This window comes from Artibeus jamaicensis, unplaced genomic scaffold (genome assembly GCF_021234435.1).
Source record: "Artibeus jamaicensis isolate MK-2021 breed Jamaican fruit bat unplaced genomic scaffold, CSHL_Jam_final scaffold_1964, whole genome shotgun sequence".
NCBI classification, from domain to species: Eukaryota; Metazoa; Chordata; class Mammalia; order Chiroptera; family Phyllostomidae; genus Artibeus; species Artibeus jamaicensis.
The window spans coordinates 41,444,752-41,472,539 of record NW_026522030.1 but is presented as its reverse complement, the minus strand read 5'-3'; the positions used below and the strand labels follow the sequence as shown (position 1 = coordinate 41,472,539).

At 41.5% G+C, this 27,788-nt stretch overlaps 1 protein-coding gene across 3 annotated transcripts in view; it reads left to right on the top strand.

The window, feature by feature from the left end:
• LOC119051777 (histone-arginine methyltransferase CARM1-like) overlaps nucleotides 1-27,788 on the top strand; it is a 231,637-nt gene that overhangs the window by 184,104 nt on the left and 19,745 nt on the right. For all 3 annotated transcript variants that reach the window (XM_037148732.2, XM_037148733.2, XM_037148734.2), the window contains exons 7-8: nucleotides 4,819-4,909; nucleotides 26,661-26,742. In XM_037148732.2, coding sequence (XP_037004627.2) covers nucleotides 4,819-4,909; nucleotides 26,661-26,742 — 173 coding nt within the window. The remainder of the gene's footprint in view (nucleotides 1-4,818; nucleotides 4,910-26,660; nucleotides 26,743-27,788) is intronic.

The window sequence follows — 27,788 nt, the reverse complement described above, 5'->3', positions numbered from 1 at the left end:
ATGATGAAGCTTTTTAACTTACTGGAAGAGTTATTGCTGAGGTTCTACATGATTTTACATTCCTTCCCTAGGGGACATTTGACAACATCTGGAGACATTTTGGGTTTCACAACTGGGGGAGGGGGTTCTGCCAGCACCTAGCGGGAAAAGCCAGGGGGATGCTACTAAACATCCTTCAATGCACAAAACAGCCTCTATGCTTCAAAGAGGTATCCAGTCTAAACTGTGAGTAGTGCCAAGACTGAGACCTGAAAAGACCTGGCACAATGAGGAAAGCAAGTTAGCAAGGACACACCTTTAATAAGTGAAATAAAGACCCATATGTATGCTGTCTGCAAAAGACTCACTTCAGATCAAAAGACACACACAGACAATATAAAGGATGGGAGATAGTTCATGAAAATGGAAACAAACAAACAAAACCTGGAGTAGCAATGCTTATACCAGACAAAACAGACTTTAAAAGAAAAACCATATTACAAGAGACAAAGAAGGACCCAGCAATTCTATTTTTGGGAATTTACCCAAAGAAACCCAAACTACTAAATTAAAAAGACGGGTATATCCTTATGTTCATTGCAGTGTCATTTACTACAGCCAAGGTATGGAAACAATCTAAGTGCCCGCCAGGAGATGAGTGGATAAAGAAATGGTGCATATATACAATGGAATATGACTCGGCCCTAGGAAAAAAATGGTGAAGTCTTGCCATCTGCAAAAACACAGAGGGACCCAGAGGGTACTGTGCTGAGTGAATAAGTCAGACAAAGGAAGACAAATGCCATATGATTTCACTTATATGTGGAATCTATAAAGCAAAATAAATGAACAAGCATAACAGAAGCAGACTCATAGGCACAGAGAACATTTTGACATTGCCAGATGGGAGGGTGGTTAAAGGATGGGTGAAAAAGATAAAGTACAAATTGTACTTACAGAATAGTCTATGGGGGTGTAGAGCACAGCATGGGGAATATAGTCAGTAATATAGTGCAAACTCCATTCTCGAACTTAACTCATTCCAGAAAATTGTTTGAGAAGTGATTCATTTGAAAACTGAATCACCATTGTCTGTCGCCTGGGAGACCTGTGACTGATCACACAGGTATCAGCATGAAAGGGTTTTTGGGTAGAGAATTGAGAACTGAAGTGAACTAGTTGGTGGAGACCCCAACTGTTTGAGAACCAAGACATTCAAGAACTGAGGTTTAAGAACTAGATTTATTGAGGTGGTAACTTAGTAAGTTATATAATGTCTAATCACTGAGTTGCATACCTGAAAGTAATGTAATATTGTATGTCAACTGTAACTGAAAAAAATTTATTTAAAATCAAAAAGCGACAGAGCAGCAGTTTGCCCCGGGTCAGTCTGGCCCACATCCCACACTCACAGCTCCTGGGTGTGCACTGACTTCCCGCTCTTCACCGGAGAGAGTGGGCACGTTCTAACGGCTCGTGGTTTTTAGTTAGGGTGTAGAAGGTAGCTGGCCAATCTTAACAGGTTTATCTCTCATGAGAATCACAGCTTCTTACCATATTGTATTGACTTTAAATCACCAGTGTTGTGGCACCCTACCTGGGCATCCAATGAAGATAAAAGAAATAAAAGTGCAGCTCATACTCAACCAAGCGACACAATATATGAGTATCAATAAACCTCGAGACTCATCTGTAATTTCATACATGTTTTCAAAGTTTAAGGATTCAGAAATATGCGCTGAAAAACCTCATGTCAACAATAAGCGAACAAACTTAGGCAAAGTACACCAAATGGCAAGAACTTCACTGGTGCCCCTGTTGCAGAGCAGTCCGGGACGCCCCTGGAAGCCTTGTGTTCAAGCAATAAAACTGAACTGCGGGAAATGAAGGGAAGGAGCAAGGCTGCTTAGATTCCCTTCTCAGTGCCCCCCAGGAAGAATTTTTATACTTTTCCTGGAATTTTGCTAATGGTGAGGTGCCCACGTGGTGAGATTTTGCACCTCGTTAATTAACGTACATCTGGTTGAGCCTCTCTAAGTGGCATATTTCCCCAGATGGGGATATGGATATGAAATAAATGTATCCATTTCAGCTCCCCCGGACTGAAGTGGATATGAAAGTTTATATTGGGCTGTGTATCTTTAACTAGACAAGTAGAAATAAATGCTGATTTTATCAGCTTTCTACCCTGTGTGCTCCTGAGGGAAGGATGATTGATTTTCCTTCTAATTATTTTTATTTTCCATTGAAAGAAGACATAGTTTACAATATCCAATGGTAATAAAAGGCTTATAATGAAAAAACAGGAACCCTCTGTCTCATCTCCTCCTATCCTGAGACTGCTCCCCGAAGGCTATCCCTTTGAACTCGATTCTGTTTTTTCTATTATTTACCTGCATGTTTCCATATAAAGTTATCCTATTGCTATTCTCGTCATTCTGTGGTCGAGGAGTTAGCTTTCCTACATAGTGGCTCTCTCCCTTCTTGACACACCCTCCCTACCCCCAATCCTCTCAATAAATTTATACAGGTCCTCAAATCCCTTATCCTAACCCTTGAGGCCAAATATGTTTCAGAATTCAGGAGCTGGAGGACTTCAGAAAGGCAACACACTCATATACCATGTATTATGTAAAATCTCCAGTTACATGCAAGGCAACACTTCATAATGAACCACATTATATGTATTCCTGCAACAAAAATATGATTATGGACATCAGGTAAGATAAATAGGAAGTATAAATAGACTAGTACCAGTTCAGGTCAGGTTTTTCATCAGACGATGTTGCAAACTTTAAAAAATCTGTTGCTTTACAGAGCAGAGCTTTTTAGATTTCAGAATTTCAGAATTTAAAGAAATACGGACCTAGATGATTATTTGGTTAAATCAATAATCAATGTTTATTATGAAAATATAAATATTGTTCAGTGCTGAATCAGGTGGTATAATATGTACATATTAGTATATATTTTCTCATGAACTCTTTTGCTTTTCCTGGAGTTCATTGTCTTGTTTTTTCATTAGCTTGGTTTTCTATATCCTCATGACTAATTTTTTCTGTGTTCCAACGGGTTGCACAGGTCCTATCAGTATTGAGTCCGTGGTAGCCTTCCTCCTCCGATCCTCTCTTCTCCACTACTCCTGTTGCGTGGCTACCGCAGTGTGCCTCTCTCTCCATTCCTGTGTCTCCCTCTTTCTTGGTTCACACCATCACTTCAGTGAAGAATATTCCCCAACAGGTGCTGGAGAAAGGAAGCTTGAGAAGTTACTTTTGATTGAGTCCATGGATTATCATATTGCTGGGTAGAGTATTTTAAATAAAACACAATTTTTTACTCAGTATTTTTAAGACATCTTTTTTCTGGTTTTTGGTTTCTAATATTGCTGTTGAGAAGTCCAGTGCCATCCTGACTCCTGATGCTTTAAAATGACATGGTTTTCCCCGGTGGACCTTTTTAGTATCTTGTCTTCATTTCTAATCTCCTTCGTGTAAAACTTTGTAAATTCTTATGATGGCCATGTAGTGAGTATGTTGAATCAAAAGACATTTTCTTTAACTTTTGGAATATTGTTTTATATTTTACCTTTGATGATTTCCTCTTCTCCATTTTACTTGATGTCTTTGAATCCCTATGAGGCTTAGGCTCAGAACATCCTTCTCTGAAGCTTCCCAAGTTTACGCGAATAGTGACACGTACTACTTTTCAGAGGTTTTTTAATATCCTTCCATCCTGAGTTTGAAAAATCACCAAGCAGTCATTATTGTTTCAACACTGATGTATGAGATTTAGATTGTGACATATGAATGATCTTACAATCATGCTTTCTCTGTGACTACTGCTGAAAATACCCTAAATAAAACAATCGGTCCTATTTTAATAGGCTTTGAGTTAAAGTACAGGGCCGCTGGCTATTGAATGAGATTCCACGCCTGCATTTTGTCCTTTCACTGTTTAGCTCTGAGATCATGGCTGAGACACTCAAGTTTCCCTGCTCCTTATTTTTTTCATTTACAAAGTAGATGTAAATAATAGAACCCACTTTATATTGTTATGAGAACTAAATGAATTAGTACATAGAAAACTCAGGAAAAAAGCTCATGGCAAAGTTAACAAAATATAGAAATTTTTGGAATTATTACTCTTTAATCAGTTTCTTAGGCAATCCTCATTTCTGAAGTAGGGTTAGTTTATCTGTCTTTTATTTATAGTTTAATAATGACAATGAAATGACAAGAATAATAACGTGGATCACCCAGCCGGCGAAAGAATTTGCCTTTGCCCCGGTGACTGGAGATGTCAGGAACAAAACACAGGTGTGGGTGTACCAGCGTGGAGGGTGTCAGGCCTGTGTAAGCACAGATTCTAATAGTGCTTGAAAAGAGAGGCAGTGTGATTATACCTGGACAAGTCTGAGAAGGAAAATAATAATGTGATAGAATGGTAAAATGTTGATTATTTTCAAAGCCAAGTTGTTTTTACAATAAATGAGAAAAAAAAGAAACAGATAAAGGAAGTGCCCAGGAGTTCAAGCAGAGGACATACAGGAAAGAAAAAAGCCAATAGCTGGGAGGGCGCATATGCCAGGTCGAATCTCACCTGGGACTCCCTGAGCTTTTATCATCACAAAGTTTTGGGACTTGCTTTGGTGTTCTATATCCCCTCTTCTCTCCTGCCTAATTTTTGTATCCCTGCTGTGAGGAAAAATTGTATTTCAGCCTGTTGTGTGATCACTGAAATAGGTGAAAGAATGGAACTGGTCAAGTGGTGGGTAAGTGGGCCGCTGAATCAGAAGGCGGTGGGAGTCACCCTTTGGGTCTGTTGTCTTTTGCTCATCAGGAATGATGTTCCCGACATTCAGCGACATCCACTTGGCCCCCTTTTCTGATGACCAGCTCTACATGGAACACTACTCCAGAGCCAACTTTTGGTAATACTCTTTCTTATTTTCCTTTTCCTTCAGAGTAAAACAGAGTTCCTAAAATGACTGACATTTGAGATGGTATTTTGGGGTGGGGGTCAAGGGCTGTTCTCTGTACTGTAGAATGTTTAGCAGCATCTGTGGTCTGTACCATCAGCACCTTCCCCACAGCGTGACAACCAAAATGCGCCCAGACATTGCCAAATGTCCCCTTAGGGGCAAAATCCCTCCCCACTGAGAACTAGAATGGACAAACCAGGGAACTGCTTAGGCAGCATCAAATGCCCGAAGACTGCCCTGAGGCTAACGTAACAGCACCTTCCCCTGTTCGCTGTACCTTCGTTTCCACTTCTCCGCGTCCAGTTCTTTGCTCAGGGCGATGGCTTCTGTTAGAACTTGCCTTTGTCAGAGAACATATCAGTCAATATACCTCAGTGTAAATGAGCTGATCAAAAAATGTCTGGGAGTTTTTCTAACCGACTGTCGGCTTTTGGGCAGTTCTCTTCACCCCCTGAGACTTAGTTTTTCATTTGTAAAATGAGAACTAACACAAAACCCTGCCTATTCTAAATGGCATTCCTTCTGGAATTCTTTTTCTTTCTTTTGGCTCTTAATTTTTTTAATTTTTAATTTTTTATTGTTTTCCATGTAAGGTTACCTCCATTTTCCCCCATCCCCTACCCATCCCCTGCCACTTCCCCCACCTCCCACCCTCAATCCTTTGGCTCAAATCCACTTTTGGTTTTGTCCATGGGTTCTTTATACATGTTCCTTGATGGCCCTTCCCCTACTTTACCCCATTTTCCCCCTTCCTCATCCCCTCTGGTTACCATCAGTGTGTTCTTTATCCCAATGTCTCTTTTTTATTTCATTTGCTTGTTTGTTTTGTTATCAGGTTCTGCTTATAGGTGAGATCATATGGTATTTTTCTTTCACCGCCTGGCTTATTTTACTCAGCATGATGCTCTCCTGTTCCATCCATGCTGTTGTGAAGGATAGGAGTTCCTTCTTTCCACTGAGTAGTATTCCATTGTGTAAATGTACCATAGTTTTTTGATCCACTCATTTACTAATGGGTACTTAGGTTGTTTCCAGCATTTGGCTACTATAAATTGTGCTGCTATGAACATTGGAGTGCATGGATTCTATTAAATTGGTGTTTCACGATTTTTAGGGTATAATCCCAGCAATGGAGTTGCTGGGTCAAAAGGCATTCTTCTGAGAACTGTTTTTTTTATAAGGAGAAGGAAGAAGAATGATGATATTGGACCCATGGGAGGTAGAAACAGAACAGATATCATCCTTGGAGGAATGATGTGTATGAAGGAGGGAGCACAGATCTCTGCAGGCAGATGGATGAGGATGGGTGCTGAAATGTATGCTCTGAGCTCTAGCTGAGGTATGCAGAACCCCTCCCACAGAGATAGCCAAGGTTCATTTCCCGCATTTTCTCTTTGTAATTCTATCTTTTGGTGAAGGGGAAGCAAACAGGAGGTGCTTTGATTTCCTGGATTACAGAATTCTATGAGGGTCAAAGGGCTAAGATTTTTGTTTTTCTTATATCATTCTATGGCTCTGCTCAATCTGTAATTCTGAAACTTTACGCCAGAGACTTTCCAGTGGGGGTGAATGGCCTGTTGGTGTGTGAAGGCCATTCACACACCAACTGTGGCACTGAGGTCGGGGAGACCTTAGTTATGATTATTGTCCTGTAAGGTCATGCCTGCCCTGAATCAGGAGGTCTTAAATGTGACCTCCTGATTCAGTGGAGAAGTTGGAGACTTAGGGATTCAGATAAAAGAGTGGACTGGACTAGTGGGGGCTGGGGGGTTGCCTGGGCATCGATTGCCTGTGTGGCCTTCCAGCCATGCCACCTGTGGGCAGCTTACTACCTTGAGACTATTAATGATCACTGTGGACTGGCTAGGCTCCCTGTCAGCATGCAAACATGCTGCTATTTATTCTATCTAAAAATAAAATAAAAACAAAGCTATTTTTGTATCTCACTCCCCCAGTCAGCCCCCACCCATCTCTCTAAATCACTTTGCAGCAAAATTCCTCAAAGGGGTTGTCTGTACTCAAACACCTCCAAATGCCACCTTCAGTGTCTCTCAAGACATTCCACAAAAATCATTCTTATCAAGGGCACCAGTGCCCTGACCTCCACCCTGCTCAATCCAGTCATCAACATTCACTTCTCAACCTATGTAGCCTCTCAGCATTTGAGCAGCACTTGAGCAGAATTTGAAACAGTATTTTCCCCACATTCTTTGACTTATCTTCTGCCTCACTGGTCACTTTCTCAACCCTCCTGTGGTTGTTACTTGTCTCCCTAACCTCTGGTGTTGGAGTTCCCCAAACACAGTGTCTGGACCTCTTCTCTGTCCGTGGTTACTCCCTGGTGAGTTCACTCATCCCCAAAGTTCACATACCATCTATATACTGATGATGCCCAAGTGTATCTCTCTAGCTCAGACATGTCCAGAGAACTCCAAATTTTCCTGTGGCCAACTTCCTTCTGGAAATTCCCCTTGGAGAGACTTAACAACGGTCAAAACTAAACTCCCAACCTCCTCCACACCCACCCCAAACCTCCTCTATTCACAGTCTCTCCACCTCAGTTGCTGACAAGTTTATTTTCCCAGGCACCAGGGCCCCAAACCTGGAAGGCCTCTCTTCTGTACCTGATACATCAAGAAATTGTTTGTCCTACTTTCAAAATATATCCAGAGACTGACTAATTCTCAAAATATTCACTCTTCTCCCTTGACCCCAACACTATTATCTAATCTCAGTTATTGCAACAGCTCCTTAACACATCTTCCCCATCATTTCCAAAACCTTCTAGCAGGTTTGACCCAGTCTGCCTCTTCCTTTCTTGCTACCATGTTCAATCAGCTCCATCCATACAGGTTTCCTGCTGCCCCCCAGACATGCTCCCACCTAATGGCCTTTGCATTTGCTGACCTTTCCATTTGGAATACTTTTCCCTCAGTATTCACATGGCTAATTCCTTCACCTCCATAAAGTCTTTGTTAAATGCCACCTTCTTAATAACACTTACCCTGACCACCTGATTCAAAATGCCAACCATCCCACTTCCAATCTCACATTTTCTGTTTTTTTCCCCTCTAGCACTTATCACCTCCTAAGAGATATGTAATTTCTTTATTTATCATTGTTTCTTTTTGTATCCCTCCTGATGGAATGTCAGCAGCTACAAGGGCCAGAATTCTATCAGTTTTCACTGCCTCCTCAGACCCAGAACAGGGCCTCCCACATGGTCAGCTTTCAATAAATGTTCATTTGTTGAATGAGTAAAATTTCAGTAATCTCAAGCAAGTACAGAAATAATTACTATTAAAATTTTAACTGATATCTTTTGAATTTTTCTGTTTTTTTAATACCATACATTAGGATCATACCATACAAAAATTAGAATCATACCATAAATACCATTTTAGAGCTTTTCTTTTTTTTTCTTATTTTGACAATACCTTGTTGACACTTTCTCATATCTTTTAGATATTCTTTTGTCGAGGAGCATATTTTATGCCTCTCTCATAATTTACTGACTCAAGCTCCAGTATTGGATATTAAATTACTTAATTACTATTTTAATCCCATAAATTCTATAAGAAACAACACTAAGGTATTGTTTCTACATTCTACAAGAATATAGAACTTTATAGAACTCTATATCCTAAATTTTGTAAGAAACAATGCTATAAAGTAAGTTTCTCATTATGGAAATCTTTGTGTGCATTCTGATTATTTCCTTACAATAAATTGCTAGACGCAGAATCACTGGACCAAAAGGTGTGAAGAAGGAACTTTAAAAAATTGTTCTTATATATTGCCAAATTGCCCTGTGGAAAAGTTTTACCAATTAACACTTCTACCAGTGGTATATGAGAATGTCTGCTGAGTCTTGCCCATACGGGATATGTTTTATTTTTTTTAAATGCCAGTTTGATTTGCAGAAAAATGGTGGCCAGTTTATTTTTAATCTGCACTTCTTTGATAGCTGGTGCATTTGAATTATTTTATTTTTAGTCAATAAACACAAAAATATTTTAAAAAACATATCGTTATCAAAATTGACAGCCTTTGCTTTCTTCCTAATTTGCTCGCCTCTCTAGAGCAGCTTTTGCATTAGACTCCTAGCATGTGGACCTTTTGTTGCATTGATCCAGGGAACAGGTGGTGAAAGCTTGCACGATTTCTGTTAGAAGAAGCAAAGAAGTAGAAATGCTGGCTGAGAGGAAGGAGGGGGATAAAAAAAAAAGAAAAGAAATGAGTTTGGGTATATTCTGAGGGAGTGAGCTGAGAGACTGAAGAACAATTAACAGGCTACATAAATAAGATCCTCAGATATTCGGGTGTAATCAATTTTCAGTCCTCACCTGCCTTTCCTACCATCAACACTGGACACCATTGGCTCTTCTCTCCTGGAGCCTAAACCTGGTTGTCCTTCTTCCATCCTGGCCCCACCTTCTGAGTCTCCTCCCCCCACGGTCCAGATCTCTAACATTGGACTGACTCCATGTTAGTTCTCTGATGGCTTCCTCTTTCTGTCTACACTCACTTCCTGACTGATCTCATTCAGTCTCCTGGCTGTCAATATTGTCTCTAGGCTGACAACTCCCAGAGTTAGAACTCCAGCCCAGATCTCTCCCTGGAAACATGCACTGTAGATGTCCATCTGGCTGTTAACAAGTCTGCTTGGATGTCTGTCGGATATTTTAAATTTAACATGTCCAAAGGCAATCTGCTGATCTTCATCACCACCCCCTGCCCACCCCTGCAAAATAAAACAAGCAAAACTAAAAACACTGCTTCTGCGACAGTCTTGCAGTAGTCTCCCAGCTCATTTCTTCTTTTCATACAACTGAAATGATCTTAATGATACATAGTTCAGGCCATATTCTTCTTCAGCTCAAAACCCTCCAGCGACTTCCCATTACTGTATATGCATAGTGAAAGCCGAAGTTCTCAGAATGGATGCTAAGGCTCTGCGTGGTCTAGTCCCCCAGTGACCCCTCTGACATCATCTCCTGCTACTTGCTCTCCACTTGGCCTGGGTGGCTGGTCTCCTTGCCTCCTCTTGAACAGGCCTGGTCTGCTCCCACCTCAGTGCCACTCCCCGGGCCCGACGGCCATGTGGCTGCTCTCTCCTCCTTCAGGTCTTAGTGCACATCTCATCTTCCCAGGGAGACTGTCTAGCAATTAAAAATTGTCATCTCTTCCCTCCTGCAAACTCTCATCCCACTTCTCACTTCATTCCCCTCTATAGCACTTGTTATAATCTTACATGTTATATGTTTTTACTTATTTTATTTATTTTCTGTGTCCCCCAAGAGATGACATGTTCCCAAAAAGTGGCTGTTTAGTTTACTGCTCTGCCCCCACTATCTAACACAGCTAATAGCAGTTGTTCAATACATTATTGTTAACTAGAAGGTAAATATATTGATTTATAAGAATTCTATATATATTCAGGATATTAAGACTTGTATTTTCTTGAAAACTTTGAATTTGCCTTGTAATATTCTTTGTAATGGTTTTTGCCACAAAAGAAGTGACAGTTTTCTATGTATCTAGATCTCCCTATATTTTCTTCTATACTCTCTTTTTTACCCCTTTATTTGGGAAAGGGCTTCCGTACTCTGAGTCTGGTATTAAGTTCCTTCTGCTTCTTTCATGTTTCACTTTTTCCATTTAACATTTTAAAATTTACATTTAACTTTAAAGTTCATTTTATTTTAAGTGTGTGGTAAGCATATAACTTTATCCTCTCTAAACAACCAATGATGGGGTTCTCTCTTAGTGGAGAAGATTACTACATTCTGATGCTAGTAGTAGCCACTTACAAAAATAATTTTCTTACCTGATTAAGATTTCCTGGCCCTTATTAATTAAGATTCTGAAAAGTATCTCCTGAGAGTCAGGCTCAGTCACAAAGAATTACCATTCTGAGCTGTAAAACTTCTTTATGTGATCAGTACTACTGGCATTATTGAAAATAATTGGTTCAGGGGTTTTAAGCAAAGCCTTTAAATAAAATTTTAAATGGATTCTCATATGAAAGAATATATATTCATAGGATCAATTAAGAGGAATAACCAAATATTCTCAAGTAGTTTGAGAATATTTATTACATTTATTACAGTTAGAGAACATAAAAGCTTGGGCAAACAATCAGACTGGAGCCAGACTGAACTGTGTTTAATTTCTGGTTCTGTCAGTTACTAACTATAAACCCTTAGCCAATTCAATTCAATTCAATATCTCTGAGACACGGTTTCCTTATTTATAAATTAAAGGTAACAGCATTACCTACCTGCTGGTGGGGAGTCTCAGCCTCAGGGCAGTGTGCAGGTTCTGCCAGATGCGGCAGGTATCTACCCCACCTGTACAGCCAGGGGCTTCTGCGATAACCACATGGTGGGCATTCCAAACGTTCATTTGCTGCCTGTCCTCCACCAGCCCTCACTAGCCAGAGGCACCCTACATTCCCCAGTATCAGCATCAGTTCCCCCTTTTTATCTAACGTTTTAAAAAGTGAGATACTCTCCTTTCTTCAGCGTAGTTGCTTTGTCACAGAAACCCAGGTCCCCGTGGAAAAGGATTGGGGCGTATCGGCCACAGGTGCTGGTGCTGGTGCAGCAGGGTCCTGCCAGGGATGGGGCCTCGGCTCCACCCCTGGACCAGTGGTCTCTGGAGCCAGAAGCCAGATCTGGAGATGAGATCTGCACATTGGGTGAGGGACCCACTCTTTCCGCTGTGACAGCTGATTATCAGCCTGTTCGCCAGCTGGAAGGTTGTTGTTTGTTGTTGTTGTTGTACAAATTGAGTACTATCTTACAGACTGTACATTTTCTTCACCTTAAAAGACATATTTTTCATTTTCACCAAAAACTTTATTGATTTGGATATTTTGAGTATGTCGGCTCTCTCCTGCTATTGGCTTCTAGTGGGTAGAGGCCGGGGGGCTGCTAGACATCTTCCAATGCACAAGACAGCCCCACGGCAAAGGATTATTTGGTCAAAATGTCAATAGTACCAGGAAACTTCACAAACCACTTTTGACATGTTTGATCAGTCACAGCACTTTCTCCATACACTCCACAAATCTTTTTTGTGTTTCAGTTGTAGTTTCACCTTTTTTTAAAAATAATAAGGCACGGTATGCTGGAAATGTTGTGTATTTTCTTCCATATTCAGTATTAAAATGGCCGCACAAAAATTCACCAATTTTGAGAAGACTTTTTAAAACGAAGGCTGATATGACAGCTGTCACAATATACAAACTAACAAAATTGTTTCAAATGAAGTTAAAGACAACTAGGCACTGCGAGAGCCATCCTACAGAAAAAAACTAAGCAAACTTTTTGGCCAACTCGATATTAGCAACCAGCGCCCATCCCTGTGGGTCAAGGTGCCTGATTGCCACTCCAGCCTTGCTGTCCAACACAGTAATCGTGACATGCTTGCCTATGACAGTTCATTCCTGCTTTATGGCTTCTGACATTCTGAAATTCCATTCAAATAGTGCTCACTGGGAGCACAACTTAATGGCGACACCACCTATTATTGGTCTCCTGAGGACAACCACCCCAAGCATCTCAAAAATGCCACTGCTCTCTCACTGGTGTGTTCCTGGCTACCTTTATCAAAGGAGGGTTTCCTGGGCTTTGCCTGAGAACATAGTCAGATGGGATGTTTTTGAGTGTTGTAGAGTAAATTCCTCCCTGTTTTCACCTCTCCAAGCCTCCCGATCCTTTCCTCAGTGCTGCGCTGCAGACATTCTGGAGTCTGCATCTCAGGGACAGGCTGTAGTGATGACCACTCTTCAAAGCGGCTTCCTGGCAGACCGTTAGGGCAGGTGTTTTGCTAGAGAACATTGAGCCCTGTGAGTGCCCCATGTGCCTAACCTGACTTACACTCTGCCTTAGTCCATTCCCATATATGTTTTCCTGGTTCTCAGTGGGAAATATGAGCCAGCTTCTGCAGTTTCTCAGGTGTGTAAGTTATCTTCTCTTGGAATAGGAACTACTGCTCAGGCTGTGCTGGAGTTATAAGCCTGACAACAGTGAGGGACCATTAGCCTGGAGGCCACGGTCAGTAGTGAGGCAGATCCTGAGGGGAACGAAATTATCTTGCAAGGCACAAACTTCAGAAGGAGTTGTGCAGTCTTCGGGCAAAGGGAAACCATCCTCTGCTGCTGACAGGTCAGGGATTCTGCTCCTACTGGCCTGAAGGAGTCAAGGGAGTTGGGGATGTGTCCTCAGGGTTCTCTGCCTTGGCCCCTCCCCTGTCTCAGCCCCAGGTCTCAGAGCCCTACTCCTTCCCTCAGGGCCCCAACTATGATACGGAGACCTGCTAAGGTTGCACATCCAATCGCCTTCATGGCTTTTCCACAATTACTCTTTTATTATCTCATTTTGGGATGGGGAAGTGGCACAATTCTAGTTTCAGCAACTGTCAAATTCTGTACCTGATCTTCAGCTCAGCAGGCCTGGAGATAGGAATTCCCTTAAATTCTGCTAAGGAAGCTGTTTGGATTTCACAGTGCGTCTTAAGTTGGGAGTTGGCTGGCCTGAGAATGTAACTTTGTTTTTGCAACACTTCCAGCCCTGTTAACCAAGACTTGCCTACTCCTGAATCCATGTAATTATTATCCTCTCCAAGTCCAAAACTTCAAGCACACAGTTATCGTATAGCCCAATGCTTTACCTTCTACTTTCACTGCCTCCTAATTAACCACCGGTGGGGACCATTAGCAACTGTGAGGAGACCACATGCCAAGCTTGGGTTATCACTCCCCACTAGCAGTGAGGGTTCTGTTGTCATCCAACTGGTGAGTAATTCCATCCTGAGGGTCTACATTCTAGTGCCACACCTCATAGTAATTGTCTTTGCTTGGGGTCCCCAGGAATCAGGGTCTTAGACAAAGTTTATAAGCTACCACTCCACTGCAATCCCAGTGAAACAAGAATGAGAGAAACCAGAGTGAGACAGGCAAGGAGAGAGCAAATACAAAATACATTACTCAGCTGACCACCATGTGGTGTCAAACACCAAGAAATTGCCTTAAATTTTTAGGACCATCTTCAAGAGGTCAGTTGAATCACATCTGAGGTCAGTTTATACAGAGGGAGGGAGAGAAGCGATTGTATCCACTGGCTCTTCTCTTTCCACTGGTCAGCTGTTCACACTTCTGGGTTGAGCATGTGTAGGCACCAGATGGGTGTCGAGGCATCTCCTGACCCAAACAGGGACGCCCTGGGGAAGGAGGGGCGAGACACATGGTGCAGGTCTGAGGGGAAGCAGTGTTGGGTTGTGCTCATGTGTGGCCAGATGAGTGCACACCTCAACACAGCCGAGGCAGGACATATAGCTGAGGATTCCAGAGACAGGTAAGACTGAGTGGACCGGACAGTTAAAAGGCCATATGCCCCTTAAGGAACACAAGGAAAAGAAATCAGCTCCCTTATAAGAGAATTGTGAGTGGATGGTACGCATCCATCATGCACAACAAGGGCAGATCCAACTGAGTGATACGGGCGACGGCAGTGGTGGAAGGCTGCAGCAGTTGTTCCACTCTCAATCTGCCAGATGCCTTGGTGACCATAGTCCTGCTGAGAAACACATTATTTTCAAGGAAATCCATTCAACGGAGTGGATAAGCTGCTAAATTCTGCTGTGAAAATAATGGACAGCTTGTTCCTAGGCTGATTCTTCCCCCAGACTGGAATTTCTACTAAAGATTCTTTTGGTGTAGGTAGAGTTTTAGGCCTTTTGGCCTTTCCTGAAAACGTATTTGGCCCAGAGAATCACTGGTTGATAGAAATACCATGTGGACCAAATAAGAACCTTTCAAGTGACCATGTGGTACAGCCGTATTTTTGTCAGAAGATAAGGATAGGCACCAGGTATCACAGAGAAAGAACTGTTGCAAAAATACCATCATGACCAACACAATCATGTTGGCATTCTCTTTTTTTTCACATTCTTTAAAGATATTTATTGACATCCTTTGTGTATACCTTACTGGTGCATTATATTATCACAGCCTTAACAACTGTTATGTTGACATATTTCTTTTCTTTTTTTAATTTATTGGGGAGACACTGGTTCACAAAACCACACAGGTTTCGGGTGCACAACTCTTCATCACATCATCTGTACGCTGTTTCCTGTGTTCACACCCTATAGCAATATTTTTTCTGGTATATTGTTTCTGATATATTTTGTTTCCCTTAGGCAAGGGAAACAAAAGAAAATAAACAAATGGGACTACATCAAACTAAAAGGGTTTTCACAGCAAAGGAAACCATCAACAAAGTGAAAAGAGAACCCACTGAATGGGAGAACATATTTGCTGATACCTCTTATAAGGGGTTAACATCCAAAATTTATAAAGAACTTATAAAACACAACAAACAAAAAAAGCAAACAGTCCCAATTACAAAATGAGCAAAGGACCCGAATAGACACTTCTCCAAAGAGTACATACAGATGGCCAGTAGACATATGAAAAATGCTCAGTGTCACTAATCATCAGGAAATGTTTGGACTTTCATAGGCCACTGTCCTTGTTTCATTATATGTCAGTGATTCCTGAAACCCTAATTTTCTTTGAACTACCCAGTATTTTTTCTTGATTTCCTTTGCCTCTCTGTTTGTATCTGCAACTCTTGAATTCATCTGGCTTTTGTTTATACATCAAGCCTCAATTTCTATATTCATCTTCTTTTTTTGTAACCCCCACCAAATTCATAGGTCTTCCATGATATTCTGCCACCGGCCCATGCACATCCAGCCCTGTGTAGTCAGGGTTGGAGTATTTCAGTTTCTGGACCCTCTGGAATCAGAGATGCACACTTCCAGACAGGACTGCCATGCCCCGCAGACGTCCGTCTGACCATGCCCCGGCCTGGTTCCAGTTGCTAAGACAATCTAGTTCAGTACTCACAGAATTAGGAGTCTACTGAATTAGGTAAACCTATTCATTAGAATTATGTTCATAACATATACCGGCAGACTTGTATTAACTATTTTCACTTTGGGTTTTAAGAAACCAAAAACCCAATGAAAAATAGCTTAAGAGAAAAAATATTTCTGACTAATGTATCTGAAAAGCCGAAGAGCAGATTTACCTTCTCAGATACAAATGGACTCAGGGCACAGGTCCTCTCATTGGGTCAGGTTGGTCTCCCTCTCCCCCTCTCCCAGTCCCTCTGATTTCTCTGTCAGCTGGGCTTCATTCTCAGATAGACATTTTCCTTACGGCAGCAAACGTGTTTTCCAGCAAATCCAGATTTACAGACTCATAGCTCCATGTCTACTTCTCCTTTGTAACAGTATGAACAAATGACTTAGACTTGACTTTCACTGAGTCAGATGTTTAACTCTGGGTCCACTGCCAAGGCCAGAGAGAAAAGATGCTCTGATTGGCTGCAACTGAGCCACATGCCAATCTTCAGAGCTAAGGGCAGCATTGAGACCAGCCAAACCAGAAGAACTAAGAGTGGGGAAGAGGTACCTCCCAGAAGATCTGGTGCCATTGCCAGAAGAAGAGCAACTATTTGCTGGTAGAGCAAACAAAAGACATCCACTTCAGTTGTCTTGACTGTTTCACTCTCCCTTTTGGTACAGGCTTCCATAGGTCCAGTTCCTGTGCAAGGAATGTCTAGACTCACGTTGGCTTACCTAGGAAATACTCCACAGATTCCTTTGCAGAATCACAGGCTTTCTCTCACTTCTTACAAAAGAGGCACAGGCTGAAGTTTGGTTTCTTTTAAGCCTGTGCATTCATTTCCTCCTCTCCTTTATACTAAAAAACATATTTTTACAAATACAAAATGTATACAAATATAGCACATGTAAAATATAAGCTGCATAATGAGCTAGGCATCTTTATAAATACCACTTTACACAGTGATATATCTGCATTCTGTCGATGCAGAAAAGTTTCAGAAACAATCAAGCCTTAAGTCCTATGTAAAAAATTGAATAAAGATGCAACTTGTTCCTAGACATATATCCTTCTATCAGGAACTCCCACAAGGCCATTCCAACCACCCTCTTACGCTGTATTCTAAGTCACCCTCATGTTTGACTTAGTCGACAATTCTTGGACCCTTGTTTTTGGTTTCTAGCTCTTAGGTAACATGCATCTCTCCTCAGTTTGGCATACCCTTGCTTGTTGATTTTGGTGGAGCGTAGTTACATGTAGGTGCCCAAAAGTTGTTTAATTGTCAAACAGAAGCATAGGGTTTCCCTCCCTCTTATTTCCTCCCTTCCTTTTCTTTCTTTTTTTGGTCTTTTTAAAGGAAGAAAGCTTATAACTTCCCTCTTATAACTTCACAGAAGGAAGCTTATAACTTCCTTCCTTTAAAAGGGATGAAGTAAATAAGGGATGAGTGAATTTTTTTTGTTAGAATGAAGAAGCAAAGATTTTTATTAAAGTAAAATGTCTGAGTTATACTGTGAGAGAGTGTGTTCATATCAGCAAAAGAAACAAGCGTGTGTGTAGAGAAGCTCTCTTCTGTTGCATCTGGAAGAGCAGTGCTAGCTTCTGCAAGAGAACCTGAGGCTCTACCACCCTCCACCTAAGACAGACTTGGGACACTGGTGGGGAGAGGAGATGTGTGTGGGGGGACGGGGAACAAAAGACCAAGGTGAGCTAGAGGAGAGACGACAAAAACAAAAGAGACTGGGGGGGTTCTCCTGGATGCTTCCCCACGTGAGGCTGTATGTGGAGAATGTGCAGAAGTTACGGTCACGGAAGTGGATTGCCTCTTTTTCTGCACTCTGGGTATGTTTAGGCATAGCCAGTAGTACCATGGTTTTCTTCCAGACTGTATTTGTAGGACTTGTATTTCCAGATGTTGCATGTATTGTGGAGAAGAAGGAGGGGAAGGGAGGGGGAGTGCACTTGCAGTGTGGAAGTCAGAACAAAAAAACCCACATCGATTCTGCCGTATGCACTCATAAAGGAGTCATAAGTTAACTCAGAAAATAAAACCCACAGACAATGAAAACAGTGGAACTGATCCCCAGCTTGCAAGTCAACAGATTCATTTCCTAATCCACCCCCCTCCCCCAGCGCATCTTAGGAGACCCAGAGAGATGCCAGCTCCCGTCTGCTTTAATTATTTTATGATGAATTTCAGAAGAAGATTCGAGATTTCTAAGAACTAGAAAAATGGTCCAGCCAGGAAGTTTTTAAAACCCAGGCAGTGGGCTCTGTGCCCACAACTCTCCGTCTGCCCAAGGAATGGTGCCCATTTGCACCACACTGGTCATAGCTCCTGGGTTTTAATCGGCACTGAACACAGAAAGCAAATGGCACAGCCTGGCCCTGCCCTGAGAGCTGCGGTTGTATGCAAAGGATAGAAAGCCATTCTCAACCTCAGCCATAGCCAGGCGGAGGGCTGTCTTTGCTCTTGGGTTTTCTCTTTCACCTACTTGGCCAGGATTCTAGAACAGCTAAGTTAGTAGTATTCAACCTGATTGCACGTTAGAATCACCTGTTGAACTTGGCAAAGAAACAAGCAACCAGGACTGTACCCCCAGATCAATTAATTCACCACTTGGTGGGGGACAAGGGGTGGATAGGATGTGGTCCAGGCACCAGCACTTGCAAAAAACCTTTGCAGGGGATTCTAAAGGAAAGACAAGGTTGTGTCCTTCCTTCTGGACTCTCTGGGGAATTGTCTTATCTATCTTCCTCTGTCTCTGTCTGACCTTCCCCTCTTTCTCTTTTATCTCTCCTCTTCTCACTCCTCTCTTCCCCATTTCCCTCTCTCTCCATCCCTCTCCTCTTTCCCTCCAATAAAAATTTTGTGGTAATAACTTATTTCCCCTAAGAACATGTCCATCGCCTTCAAAATACTGAAAAGATTGTTTAATTGTAGTGTTCTGTTTCCAAGCATTGTCTAAGATTATCAGAACTTGTTTTCAGTGTGTGTTTATATAATGATATGCAGCACTGTTCTTCAGCCTTACCTGTGGGCCAGCCTGGCTCTAGCCCCTGGTGGAAGGAAAACATTAAGAAACAAGTAATGAATCTGAAGAAACTTGGGTGAATAATTTTCCATTTCTCCATTATTCTTATTGGCACCTGTGCCCACATATAGGGCCATAAAGGACACCGATTTCTGAATTCATTCATTAAAGATGATGGATGGATGGATGGATGGATAGATAGATAGATAGATAGATAGATAGATAGATATTTTCAGTCATAACAACATATATGTCCCCATTCTAAGTGCTAAATAGACACTGATGAGAAAGAAAATACTTCTGAGATCCATACTGGTGACAGAGTAGCTGGCAGCTTTGTCCACTTGTTCCCAGACACCGACAGGACTAGCAGTCAAAACACAGAGTAGGGAGTGAATGAGAGCATCTGTGAGTAAGCTCGTATGCGGATGGGAATGCCTAGCCCAGCCCAGCACTCCGGGTTTCACAGAGTCCAGGTGGTGGCAGACCAGCTCAGTAGCTCCGAGCTACCAGAAGGGAGAGAGAGGGCCTGGGAGGTGTGGGCCTCAGAAACAGCCCTGAGGGAGCAGGCCTACCTGGGGCTGACAAGCTCTGGAGGTAGTGGGGTTACCATGCCACCTCTGCTCTGTGTAATACTATAGCTGCGGGGATTTTCCCAATGCCATCTGGGAAAGTTCCAGAGAGAAACTATCTAAAACTGTCTGAGACTCTGAAAGGCGGTGGCCAGCCCTGACCATGAGAGGCTGTGTGATTTGGGGGGATGGGGAGTGCATGGAGAACATGCTCCCCAGGGAGTGGTGCTACAGCATGGAGACCACACAGAAACTTTTGACAGGGGAGCCGAGGTGTGACCCAGACTTGGCAGGGACCCGGGCTCATACACCTGTGTGCTGGCATAGCAGCTTTGCTAACCAAAAACTCAAACAGATGGAGTACACTGAAGGAACAGTAGGGCCGACCCAGCACAGCTCATGAGGAGAAGGCTGTCCAGAGTGGAGAATTTGGGCCTGAACCTGCTATGAGAGAATGGCAGGCTTGGGACTGGAACTCGGGAGCTGAATGCCTCAGATTTGCTGAGACCAGCCAGCTCCCCTCACAGATAGGTAAGCCCAACCCCACCGGATTACAGGCTGTGCAGGTCAGCAAGTCCAGCCTCAGGAGTATCCTGCTGTGTACATTTCCACAGGGGAAAGAAGAAAAAGCTCTACCAGACACTACATGCTACACAGTTCCTCTGGCCCTGATCTATAAAACCCAGAAGAGCAGAGAGAATAGAAACAGGTGCAACAAGGTGCTATCTTCTCTCCTGCATAGCTTCTTAACATTCATTTCATATCATATCCTTCAGGTTGGAGCCTAGTATGTCACCAGGTTTTATATTACAGTATATTTCAAGTCTCATATTTTGCTCTTTCTCCTCCATTTTACCTTCTTCCTTCCTCTTCTTAGTTTGGTCATAAATTCTGTTTTTCTCTCTTGCTACAACTTGTTTCTGTTCTGCACTCATACTATTAGTCCCCCCTTCACCCTCTCAGAACCATTTGTAATTGTTGTTAGTAATCTCAATTCTTTTTCCCAATCTTAAAATATATTGTCTCCACCATTAGCAATCTTTGGTCGTTGGTTGTGGATAAGGTGGTGGTTGTTATATTTCTTCAATTTTATTTCTAGATAGTCACTATTTTTGTATTTCAAATCTCTAATTTTACTGTTTCCCTCTCCTAGTCCATTTTGTATTCCTTCTGCCCTTTCTTATTTTTCACTTTAAATATTAATTTTTCACTGCCTCAGCCTGATTTTAGTTCCTCACTCAGTATTCCTTCTCCCTCTATCCTTTCAAAATAACTTTGCTTTCCTTTAGACATCTCTTTTATTCCCATTCCACCTATATAAATCTTAGCTCATCTGTTGTTGCTATTGCTGTGGTGGATCGTTTTCTCCAATTTGGTTTCTGTTATTTATATATATATTCTTGTTGGTGATGGTGGTTTTTTTCTCTCACCATATACATATATATATATATATATATATATATATATATATATATATATGTGTGTGTGTGTGTGTGTGTGTGTATGTGTGTGTGTATTTTAAATTTCAGTTTAAATCTAATACTGTACACTTCCCTTCTCTTACTACATTCCACCTTCCCTCCTGCCTTTTTAATTTACAATGTAAATTATAAATCTTATTTTCTTCCTCTCTTCACCTTATTTCTATTCCCTACTCTTATTATTGCTCCTCTCTCTACCCTTGCAAAATCACTTTTCTTGAAGTTAATAACCTCATATTCATTTTTCCTTTCTTATAATAGTCTTAATCTTTTTACAGCTTTACTAATATTGGCTCTTGATACTGTGGTTGTGGGTGGGGGCTATTTTGCAGGTGTGGGTTTGTTTCCTGGGCTGTTTGGTTCTGTTCTGGCAGCACCTGCACAACAGTATACAAGACATGGTGGGTGAAGTGACTCTAAGTCAGCCAGGTGGGGGGAAGGACCCACCAAAGAATGACCCAGCAACCAAAACCCAATTACAACCAGAGAGCCCACATAAACTGTGTAAAGGGAAGCTCAAGAGCATTAAGCTCAGGAGATCAAGGAGACTGCACCACTGAGTCCCACAGGTCCCCTGCCACAGAAGACAAAGAGTCAAAGCAAATCAAACTATTGCACAGAAACAAACAAAAAGAATCACTGAAAATGGGGAAACAAACAACTCCCAATGGAAAAGAAAGGAGAAATCCTGAGAAAGACTGCTAAACAAAATTGAGGCAACCAGACTATTAGGCATAGATTTCAAAATAATGGTTATAAAAATGTTCAAGGAGCTCAGTGAGAACTATAAAAAAACTCCAAGAAAGCTACAAGGAACTTACTGCAAACTATACCAGGATGAAAAAGGACATAGAAACTATTAAAAAGAGGAAGAAATGAAAAGTACAATATCTAAAATGAGGAACACAGTAGAAGGAATTAAAAACGGGTTAGATAAAGCAGAAGATCGAATCAGTGACCTGAAGAGCAAGGTAGAAAAAAATTCCCAGACAGAGCAACAAAATGAAAAAAAGACTCAAAAAGAATAAAGAGGGTTTAAAGGAACTGAAGGACAACATGAAACATAATAATATACATATAATAGGGATACCAGAAGAAGAAGAGGAACAAGGAATAGAAAACCTGTTTGAAAAGTAATGACAGAAAGCCTCCTTAAATTGATGAGAGAAAAAGTCATCGAGTCCAGGAAGCACAGATGGTCTCAATCAAGATGAACCCAAAGAGGCCTACTCCAAGACACATCATAATTAAAATGATAAAATTCAAAGACAAAGACAGAATCTTAAAGGCAGTAAGGGAGAAATAGATAGTAACATATAATAGATGGTAACATATAAGGGAGCTCTGATAAGGTTATTTGCTGACTTCTCAACAAAAACACTAAGGCAGAAGGAAATGGCAAGAAATATTTCAAGTAATGAAAAGCAAAGGCCTGAAACCAAGACTACCACACCCAACAAAGCTCTCATTTAAAATGGGGGATAAAGCCTGGCTGGTGTAGCTCAGTGGTTTGAGCACAGGCCTGTGAACCAAAGGGTTGCCAGTTCAATTCCCTATCCAGGGTACATGCCTGGGTTTCAGGCCAGGTCCCCAGTAGGAGGTTTGTGAGAGGTTACCACACATTGAGTATCTCTCCCTTTCCTTCTCCTTCCCTTCCCCTCTCTCTAAAAATAAATAAATAAATAAAATCTTTTAAAAATTACATAAAATGGAGGACTAAATAAAGAGTTTACCAGACAAAAGAGGCTGAAAGAATACATCTCCACCAAACCAGCATTGTAAGACATATTAAAGGGACTGCTTTAAGAAAATGAAGAAAAAAGAGAGGAACAGAGGACAAAGGGAAAAATGGCAATGAATAAGTACCTATCAATAATAACCTTAAATGTAATTGGATTAAATGCTCCAATCAAAAGATAAGAATGGAAAAGAAAGCATAACCTGCATATTTGCTGTCTACCAGAGACCCACCTCAGAACAAAAGATCTACACCACTGAAAGTGAAAGGGATGGGAAAAAAATTCCAAGCAAATGGACATAAAAGGCCAGGGTACCAATACAATCAGACAAAATAGAGTTCAAAACACAGTTTATAAAGAGAGACAGAGAAGGACACTTCATAATACTAAAAGAAGAATCCATCAAGAAGACAAAACCGTTGTAAACATATATGCACATAACATAGGAGCACTCAAATATGTGAGGAAAGTCTGGAGACTTCAAGAAAGATATAGACTGCTAGCAACACATTTATAGTAGGGGATTTTAAGACCCCTTGTCAGCTGGATAGATCTTCCAAACAAGGAATCAACAAGAATATGTGGCACTGAACAAATCTCTAGATCAAATGGACTTAATTGATATATACATAATTTTTCATCTCAAAGAGGCAAAATATACATTTTTTTCAAATGCACATGGAACATTTTCAAAGATAGACCACATGGTAGGACACAAAAAAAGCCTCAACAAATTCAAGAAAACTGAAACTGTATGAAGCATTTGCTTGGTTCTCAATGGCCTGAAACTAGAAACCAGTCTCAAGGAAAAAACTGGAAAACATTCAAATTCATGGACACTGAATAACATACTGTTAAACAATGGATGGGTCAACAATGAGATCAAAGAAGAAATCAAAAAGTTTCTGGAAACATGAAAATGAACACATAGCAGCAAAGGCAGTCCTTAGAGGAAAGTTTATAGGCCTATCTAAAAAAAAAAATTCTAATAAGCAACATAACCCTACATTTACAAGAACTAGATGAACAACAACAAAGCCCAGAGCAAGTGGGAGCAAATAACCAAGATCAGAGCAGATTTAAATTATACAGAGACTAAAAAAAACAATTCAAAGGATCAATAAATCCAGGGAGCTGCTTCTTTTAAAAGACAAAATTGACAAGACTTTAACCAGAGACTCATCAGTAAAAAATGAAAGAGGACCCAAATAAATAAAATCAGAAATGGAAGAGGAGAAATTACAAGCAATACCACAGAAATACAACAGAATGTCAGAAAGTGCTATAAACAACTATATATCAAGAAATTTGACAACCTGGGTAAACTGGAAAAGTTTCTATGAACAAATAATCTTCCAAAATTGATTCAAGAAGAAGCAGAAAGCCCGAATAGATTAGTAACAGGTAGTGAAATTGAAGCAGTAATAAAAACTCCCAGTGCACAAAAGCCCTGGACCAGATGGCTTCACAGGTGAATTTACCAAACATTTAGGGGAAAGCTAACTCCTATCCTTCTCAAACTCTTCCAGAAAATTCAAGAGAAGGAAAGACTCTCAAACTCTTTTTAAGAGGCCAGGATTATCTTAATTCCAAAAACAGGTAAAAACAAAACAAAGAAAGAAAACCACAGGCCAATATTGGTGATGAATATTGGCCAGAATTTTAGATGCTAAAATCCTCAATAAAATATTGGCAAACCTAATCCAGCAATACATTAAAAAGATCATACACCACAATCAAGTGTGATTCATCACTGTTCATAGCAACATTATTTAAGACAGCCAAATGCTGGAAGCAACCTAAATGCCCATCAGTAAATAGGTAGATTAAAAAACTGTGGTACATTTACACAATGGAATATTATGCAGCAGAAAGAAAGCACTTCCACCCTTTGTGACAGCATGGAAGGAACTGGAAAGTATTATGCTAAGTGAAATAAGCAAGGTGGAAAAAGACAGATACCATATGATCTCACCTATAAGTAGGACCCAATGAACAAAACGAACAAGTGAGCAAAATAGAACCAGAAATGTGAAATAAGGGACAAACTGACAGTGAGCAGAGGGGAGGGGGGAGAAGGATAACAGGAGAAAGAAGGGGAAGAGTCTAGTCAAGGAACATGTTTAAAGGACCCATGGACAAGGACAATGGAGTTGGGGTTGACTGTGGGAATGGACGGGTGGGCAGGGCAGGGGAAAGTAATGGGGAGAAAATTGGGACAACTGTAATTGAACAGCAATAAAAAAAAAACTACTACTGCTTTTAATTGGGTAACACTTGAATATTTTAACACAGGGGTTTACATTTTAAGTGGAAATATTTGACCTGATTCATAAAGATTGCATAGGAATTAACATGGTAAGAAAAGGAAAGGGGCATTCTAGGTAGAAGGGGAAACAAGCAAAGGCTCAGAGGTGAGAAATAGGACAAGCCCTTCAGGTTCTGTGAGTGGCCCAGTGGGGCTTGCATTTCACTTGGAGGTTGAGGACTGACTGTCAACTTCACATTATTATGCTTCCCTGACTCTTGTGGGGTATCTGAGACTGTGCCTCCTGATTTAAAGCCTTACTTTGGCTGGTACTTATATAAAAATCTAACCACAATTTTGTAATGTTAATTTGTGTTTTGTTTGTTTTTGTCTCTTTTCTTCGTGTTCGTGGGCATGGGATTAGGGGAGGATGGAGACTGATGAATTAAATTCCCATCTGACTCACAGACTATATAATACAAACCCTTAGATGCACATCTTTTCAATCTTAGGGTAAAGGCCTTCAATCTTTACTGGTGAGGCCCCAAGCCCTTCTGAAGTTGGGCCTGGGAATTTGAATTTTTAACAAGCTCCTCCAAGTAATCCTGTGGTACAGTCAGGTTGGGAGCCATGGCCCTGGTGCCCAGTTCTGATCCGAAGTGAAGTTCAGAGAATGATAGTCAACATGTACACAGCAGTAACAAAATGCCAAGCACTGCTCACAGTGCTTTACTCGTAGTAACTCATTTAACCCTTCCAGAGACCCGACAAAGTGAGCATTTCATTATTTGCATTTTAGAAATAAGGAAACTAAGACAGAGTCCACGTGCCTTGCCCAAGGCACACAGCTACTCAGCATCAGAGTTTGGACAAAGCTAGTCTTAATCTAGGTGCTCGATCTCTTCCCTAAAGAGCCAAGACCATTCGGCAACGTGACAAAGAGTGCCTGCTGTGCTCCCGTACCAGGGGTGTGCTGGTGAATGCTTTACAGCTGGCTCACTGAAGGCAGGAGGCAGGATTTTTAGCCCTTGCTGGTTTCTATGAGCCAGCTGTCACCACAGAACTGAGAAGAAATGTGCACAATGGGCTGTGACAATCCAGCTGCAGTTCACCACCAGACATAGCCATCCCTCACTCGTGACTGCCAGTGTCTGCCATGACAGCAAATGCCATCATGCAGATGCAGACCAGTGGCTGCAGAAGAACAGAGAAGGGAAATCTATTCTCTGAAACAACAGGAGTGTCTGGAGGCTTTGGAGATCTAAAAGTATGCTCTGGGTTAGGATCACAAGAGGGCCCAAGACTTGTGTTTTGGGACTTGGACAACATGTCACAGATCCAGCAGCCACCTTGGGACATGAAGTCAAGGGTAGGAGCCCAAAGGCCTTCCTACCCCCAAATATCTTTCTCAGTGGTTTCCCCAAAAGTAATGTCCTTTACCTCAGCTACCTCTTCCCTGCTCTCTTCTCCCACTACAGGTCAAATACAGGTCTGCAGATTTTTCTAAAGCATTTTCTTCTCTGCCACTTCCCACTGACCAGTTGGAATCCAGTCAATAGGAAGACCTTCACATGGTCTTGTACTTGTCCCAGGGCTAACTGAGAGGACCTGTGGAGAGCTTTGCACATCACCTCTGTGCTGGGCTTGGGAGCTCGGGCAAGGGACGAGATGCATGGTGACTCTTTATGCTGCCTATTTCAGGAACCAGCAGTGCTTCTATGGGGTCAACCTGTCCAGCCTCCGGGGTGCTGCAGTGGATGAATACTTCAGACAGCCAATAGTGGTAAGTGCGTCCTCTGCAGGCTTTCTCCCCATGTGTTTACCTGTTGATTTACTCACTCACTCATGAGTATGGAATACACTGTGCTCCTGGGCTCTGTGCTAAGCCATCGCAGAAGAGAGCTCTGTGTTTTCAAGTCTAAAAGTCTCAGACTGATACTGTTGAAAGCGAGGAGGTTTGAGGACTGCCTTCTAATAAGTAACTTCTAATTCTCCTCCTGCTCAGCCCCACCCACCCCCTGCACACACTCAGCCCTCATACTTGTTTAATACTTTACATCCTTTCATTGATTCTAGTGGTCCAAGGTGTAATTGAAGAGGAAGCATTGTAAATAAATAGCTTAGAACAAAAGCTTTGCTGTTGACCAGATTAGGGTTTCAGTTGTGGCCCCATCTAGCTGTGTAACCTAGGACAACTTTAAGTTTGGATCATCTGAAACTCAGTTGTAAGTGGAAGGAAAGCCAACTCTAATGGTTTAAGCTAAAATGGAATTACTGGCCCTCAGGAATGCAAAGCTTAGAAATAGCACTTCAGGGACCTGCTGTAGAAGTTCAGATGGTGTCACTGGAATCTGATTTTTCTATCCTCATCACTTATCTCCATTTCCTCTGATTGGAGTCTGTTCCTAGGGAAGATCCCCTCTCAGGGCAGTAGGAAGGCTGCAGAAACTCCAGGCTTAGGTTTTTACATCTCTAAGGAAGAGCCTGCCTTTTTCTGATAACTTGGGCAAAAGCCCCAGAATGAGTTTAGATAAAAACTTGATTGTCCAGTTTATCTGGACTTGATTGTCCAGATAAAAACTTAGTTCCTATAGAACTTCTTGGAATATGGAGAAGAGGTGAATTCTGGATGGTCAAAAACCACCAAATGCCTGCTCCAGAGAACCTGTGAAGATTGATATAACCTAGTGAACCACAAACTATTTACTTACATTAAACACTAAGTAAATGTTAACTTGCATTATTAATATTATTCTCATTGAGCTCATACCTCCTACATTCATACTCTTACTGACTTAAAATTTTAGAGAGAAATCCAGACCACAGTCT